Source organism: Panicum hallii, chromosome 4 (assembly GCF_002211085.1).
Source record: "Panicum hallii strain FIL2 chromosome 4, PHallii_v3.1, whole genome shotgun sequence".
Taxonomy (NCBI): Eukaryota; Viridiplantae; Streptophyta; class Magnoliopsida; order Poales; family Poaceae; genus Panicum; species Panicum hallii.
This window is the reverse complement of record NC_038045.1, coordinates 49,787,271-49,793,050: the sequence shown is the minus strand read 5'-3', so window position 1 is coordinate 49,793,050 and position 5,780 is coordinate 49,787,271. Positions and strand designations below refer to the sequence as shown.

The window sequence follows — 5,780 nt, the reverse complement described above, 5'->3', positions numbered from 1 at the left end:
GGAGCTAGCAACCCAAAAAGATTCACAGATAACCAACAACACCAAATATAGAACATTTAATCTCATATGCAATATGTTTTCCTTTGCAAAAACTATACTTAGCTTGTCAGTTAAAAAAACACAGTACACAGAAAAACCTTCAGACACAAAAACGTAAGCTTAGCGTTACGCCTTTTTTAATAATTGAACAATAGCCAGACACAAAAACGTAAGCTTAGAGTTACGCCTTTTTTAATAATTGAACAATAGCCATACTAGTCAGTAAACTAGCTAGTAAAGTTCAGCTTGTATTTTGGCATTTAAATGATGTTATGCGTTCATCCCATACACCAGTAGGTCCTGTGACATCAATGTGCATTAGAAATTTCCGTGTAAGCTTTGTCTTAGGCTTCAGCTCCGCTCTTTTCCTGGCAGGTAGCATGAGTAATAAAGATGATTTCACACATCAAACCTAAGCAAATGGAGATCAATTATGCATGAAATAAATGACATGTTCCTCACACAAACTGACAAACATGACACAAACAGAATAGATTAAGAATGGATAACCGGCAGAATCAAATGGCTAATATGCGACCAAAGAATGCATGAATCCTTTCTGGAGTAATACAAGCAGTGCATGATATGTTTTCCATTTTTTTTAAAGCGCGCCATTGAACATTTTGATGGACCAGAACAATAATAAGTTGGAGTGTTCTTTTCCTTGGTGCCCTAGCGATATCTGCCCAGCGAACAAAGATCCGCAGTTACTATTTGTTAGTGGCTCACTCCATCGGCAACTGTGCTGCAAAACTAATGAACCTTGAAACAGCAGCAATCCAATACATCCAATATGAACAATTTAGTCAAAAGAATAGTCATGATAGACTGACAATCCGAGGATATCCGCAACATAATTCTAACATGGGGGCAAGCATACAAAAAGGAAAAATAAAATATAGGGAATCAAATCCACAATGTCTATTTCTATATTATTATACATCGTATAAAATTAGAAGGAAAGCATTTTTTGAGTGAAAAAATTTCACAGATTAAGCTTCTTCCATACTGACAACAAAAAGAAGGTCATATGAAGCAAGATACTGACCAGTTAAATGCTGAGTTCCCCTCGGGTCCATGTCTTCGCCATGTGAAGGGAGGTCGCTAATATGTGTCGCCTGTTTTGCTGTGCTGAAACTACCGGTGTTCCTTTGATAGATTTTTTTTGAGGCTGCGGCCAAGTTCTAGATTAGTGGGAAAAGAACATGATGTGTTTAACATATTTGAGCATATGGGTCCCTACCATGTTTCAAAAAGAAAACGAGAGAAAAGAAAATGTATAGTAGCCAGCATTAAATATATGGTGAGTATATATCTAGCACCTAAGGTAAGGGTTTCAATTTAGTTATTCTTGATGGCGTACGTAGCCATTAAAAGTGAACTATTAGGTCCATATACAAAGTGCAATGGACATGTGCATCAATTAAATTGTGCTATCTTCAATTTTTTTAGTTTTATGGGGGTGAACGTATAAAAGCATTTTATGGTGATTTCTAAATAGATATAGAGTATTTTAGCTGTTTCTTTTCTTATTGACGATGGTGCATAGTTTACAAATAGATATAGGGTATTTGGGACTTTAGATTAACACATCCTTATTTATAAATATGGAGGTATTTTGGGTGTTTTTTATTTTATAGTAGACCTTTAAAGAGAATGGAAGGTTTTTAAAACCAATTACTAGTAGAATATCAATAGATAGATTTTAGTAGCCACGATATAACATGGTACCGGAATCTCACAAATTCGAGCGTAATTTCCATGAGATTTGGAACCTGCGCGGAAAAAAACTTCAAGAAAGTTTCTGACGGAAAAGCAAAAGGGAAATTAAAAGATTATCCCGTACATTTTGCAATTCAAGCATCCGGCGTCTTCCCTCTTCACTCTCTATCCATCCATCAGCTCACTCGCCAGCGAAATCCGAGCACCGCCTCCCCGCGTGCGCCTCTCCCCGCCAGCGCCGGCGCCGGAGACGACATGCCGCTTGCCCTCCCCTTCCTCCACCTCCCGCCCAACTCCGCCCCTTTCCATCCCTTCCGGATCCACCGCACGCAACAGCCCCACCCTCACATCTCCCTCCGCACCCGACGCCCCTCGGTGGCGTCGGCTGCGGCCGAAGCAGAGAACCCGTCAGCATCGGTGGACGTCGATATGGTTCGCGGGCGGGACGGAGTGTGGATGGCGCGTTCCCCGACGGTGGTAGTCCTGTGGGACCTCGACAACAAGCCCCCGCGCGGGCCGCCGTTCCCGGCGGCCACGTCCCTCATCGCCGCCGCCTCCCTCCTCGGCCGCGTCGTCTCCATCTCCGCCTTCGCCAACCGCCACGCCTTCACCCACCTTCCCGCCTGGGTCGCTGCCGAGCGCCGGGACCGCCGCGCCCTGGACCGCGCCGAGCGCGCGGGGCTTGCCGCACCTTCCGTGCCCTACTCGTGCGCCGTGTGCGGCCGCCGTTTCCCCACCCGCCCCGACCTCACCCGCCACTTCCGACAGCTCCACGAGCGGGAGCGCAACAAGAAGCTCTCCCGCCTCCGCTCTCTCAAGGGCAAGAAGCGGCAGAAGTTCCGCGAGCGGTTCATCACCGGCAACACCAAGTACGAGGACGCCGCACGGGAGCTCCTCACCCCCAAGGTCGGATACGGGCTCGCCACCGAGCTCCGGCGCGCGGGCGTCCATGTCCGTACCGTCTCCGACAAGCCGCAGGCCGCGGACCACGCGCTCAAGCGCCAGGTGAAGCACTCTGTGGCCTGTGGCGTCGACTGGATGGTGCTCGTCTCCGACGACTCTGACTTCACCGATACGGTGCGCAACGCACGCGCCGCCGACTTGAAGACTGTGGTGGTAGGGGACGTGTGCCGCGCGCTTGGCAAGGTTGCTGACATTTGGTTGCCATGGGACCGAGTCGAGAATGGTGAGGTTGATGAGGAGATGCTGAAGAGCTGTACACTTCCGGAATTCGGAGAAGATCAGGAGGATCAGCGGGGTGAGGAGTTCAGATTGGATTGGGATACCAGTGAGTTGGATGATGTTGTTGATGAGATTGTTGGAATGAGAACCACTTTGCTTGGGGCTAGGACAATATCTGCATTTGCCGATGAGGATGTTACAGATGGTATATTTGGAGTTGAATTGAACGGTGATAGCATGTTTTGGAGTAGTGACGATGAGGAAGAGGATGGTTACTTGTGAGGTTCACATGGGGATTTACAGGTAAACAGTAAACACGTGTGTATGGATACATTTCTTGTTTTCTGTACATCTGATGATCAATTGATCATGTAGCAATTAGAAAACTATTGTAGAATTAGCAGCAACTAGATTGTATTCCCTGGAAAATTAACCGAATCGTGAAATATTGGACCAGTTTGCTTCAGTCACACCATGTGCTCTCTGTGGCACCTGTATTTGGCAACTAGATTGAATTAGTTCGCCTCTTTCGTTTTTAACTTCTATTTTTGAGCATGGTAGCAGACTATATTTGTTCACTTTGGTGATTATCCACCATTGCAACATTGTCCATAGAATTGAAGAAAGCTTGTATCAAAATTTCAAGACGTTATTGGAACAGACATTTCTCCACCTTATACGCAGCTGGAAGTTCCTATTGTTTTTCAGTGCATTTCACTCAGGTAGTCATGTTTCAGAATGAATTACAACAACCCAACTGATCAGCACCACAGGCTTGTGTTTTGCCTTCCTGCACACTCTCCGGAACTAGCTTCTCATATGTCATACCCATGTGCAATTGCTTCACTCACTACTATTCTATTTAAAAGTAGAGTTATTCTTTTCTAGGATCTACTATTTCATCAAATAATTTAGCCTTGAAATTTTTACCAGTAAAGAGAGGGCTATCGCAGTTGTTTGCAAACCCTGTTCAGGTGGTTTCCGTTCTGATGGCACTTCAGTGCTTTCAAGAGCCTGGGGCTTTCACCGGACTTTCTTCTCATTACTTCTCGCCTCTATAAGCATAGTTGCACATGCTCCTAATTCATAGGTGCTTATCGTCATGATTATCATGCCAGCATCATTCGTGCTCTGCATTTCTCCAGTCAGTTATTCTAGAAAAAAACATTATCTTCCTGGTTTTTGTCAATTTTGGCAGTTGAAGCCCATGCTTCATTCATGGAGATTGCCTGGAAGTGTGCTCAATTATTTTCTTCTGGCCAAAAGGGTATGGAAGTTGGAGGGCGTATATAAGTTCATTTCTCTCCACCAAACCTTTTGAAAGATGAACACCTTTTCTCTGTTTTATTGTAGAAACTGATCATGTGATTGTGAGAACAGGTGCAGCTGTGTCAGAATGTAAACAGTGGAGATGAGACAAGAGTCGCTTCCCTTCTATGTTATATGGGAGTAATGAACAAAAGGTCTGATGCTCCTGTTATATGGGAGCATGTAACTGCTAACTTGAGGTCCCATGTTTTTTTTTCAAAAAAAAAACTGTATCATGGAGCTTCTGTAATGTTTAGAGGCTGCAGTAATTCTTAACGTATAGGCCTGTTTGGACGAGGGGGAATGAACTTTAGTCTCCGCCACGTTGTATGTTTGGACACCAATTAGAAGTATTAAATATAGTCTAATTATAAAACCGATTGTATAAATAGAAGCTAATTCATAAGACGAAACCATTAAGCCTAATTAGTCCATGATTTGACCATGTTGTCCTACAGTAGATATATGCTAATGATGGATTAATTAGATTTAATAGATTGGTCTCGTGAATTAGCCTCCATTTCCACAATTGGTTTTGTAATTAGGCTATATTTAATATTCCTAATGGGTATCCAAATATGACGGGGCTAAACTTTAGTCCGGCGGCGGATCCAAACATGTAGATCGTCAGCTCGAGAAATATTTCCTCACTTGCAGAAGAATAGGGCAGGAATCTGAAAACCCAAACTGCAGTCCATGCTATCTGCTCATCTCTTCGCAAGCCTTTCTTCCCCCAATCAATTTTTTCGCCTGCCGAGTACTGAAGAGCAATTGGCAGCAAACCAGTTGGCTGCGCCTTGTTGTTATATCCACTTCTTTCTGTAAGACTTTGACTTTCAATGCAAGCACAAGCAGTGGCAGGAGCCCTGTTTTCCAAAAGGTACTCCAGCTACAAAATATTCTAGTGTATTGACATTATACCCTGTACTGTCTCGTGATGTTAAAAGTTGTACACGAGACGCATTTCGTCAGGCTACGAAGTCCCGCTAACGGGATTTGTTCCTACTGCATTCTTTGCGTTTATGAAGTAAGGGACTTTCGCAAAGGTTGCAAACATCCAGATCGGAATAAGATTAGCCATTCCTGGTATTCAGGCTGCAACTTTGGGATAGCACCGTGATACAGGGGTGCCTGAATTGGAGATCGAATCTGAATGAGGTCCTGTTTGTTTACCAGCAAGATTATATAATCTAGTTTATATGTGATGGATTATATAATCTGAAATAAGTATGATTTTAGCCGCTTATGGATTATTATAATTTAGGAGGTGTAGATTATACAATCTAATAAATAAGGGCATGTTTGTTTGAGCTTAAATAAACTGAAGATTATACAAACCAACTTAAATAATCTGTAAAGGAAACAAACAGACAGCTTATTTGCTCAGATTATATAATCTAGAGTCAAAAACACCACAATCTCATAAGCTAGTCAAGTGGAGCTTATTTTAACTTATTTCTACCCAAAAGACCCACTACCCATGGCAAAGAGGAGCAAATTACCCGCAATTGCCATTGGGTCCCACCAGC

At 43.6% G+C, this 5,780-nt stretch overlaps 1 protein-coding gene across 3 annotated transcripts; it reads left to right on the top strand.

Moving 5' to 3' along the window:
• Positions 1–1,888: 1,888 nt before the first annotated feature.
• On the top strand, positions 1,889–5,123 carry LOC112888367. Of its 3 annotated transcripts, none has more exons than XR_003227802.1 (3): positions 1,889–3,246; positions 4,142–4,210; positions 4,324–5,123. XR_003227802.1 is itself a non-coding variant. In XM_025954571.1 (2 exons), the coding sequence occupies exon 1, from the start codon at positions 2,017–2,019 to the stop codon at positions 3,223–3,225; it is 1,209 nt and encodes a 402-aa protein (XP_025810356.1). In that variant the 5' UTR covers positions 1,889–2,016; the 3' UTR covers positions 3,226–3,246; positions 4,142–5,123. The 3 variants fall into 3 exon arrangements, 1 of the variants encoding a protein (XP_025810356.1); XR_003227801.1 differs by having other exon boundaries at positions 4,297–5,123; XM_025954571.1 differs by having other exon boundaries at positions 4,142–5,123.
• Positions 5,124–5,780: the final 657 nt, after the last annotated feature.

Coding starts and splice junctions, on each gene's coding strand:
- LOC112888367 (XM_025954571.1), top strand. CDS start 2,017: ATGCCGCTTGCCCTCCCCTTCCTCCACCTCCCGCCCAACTCCGCCCCT.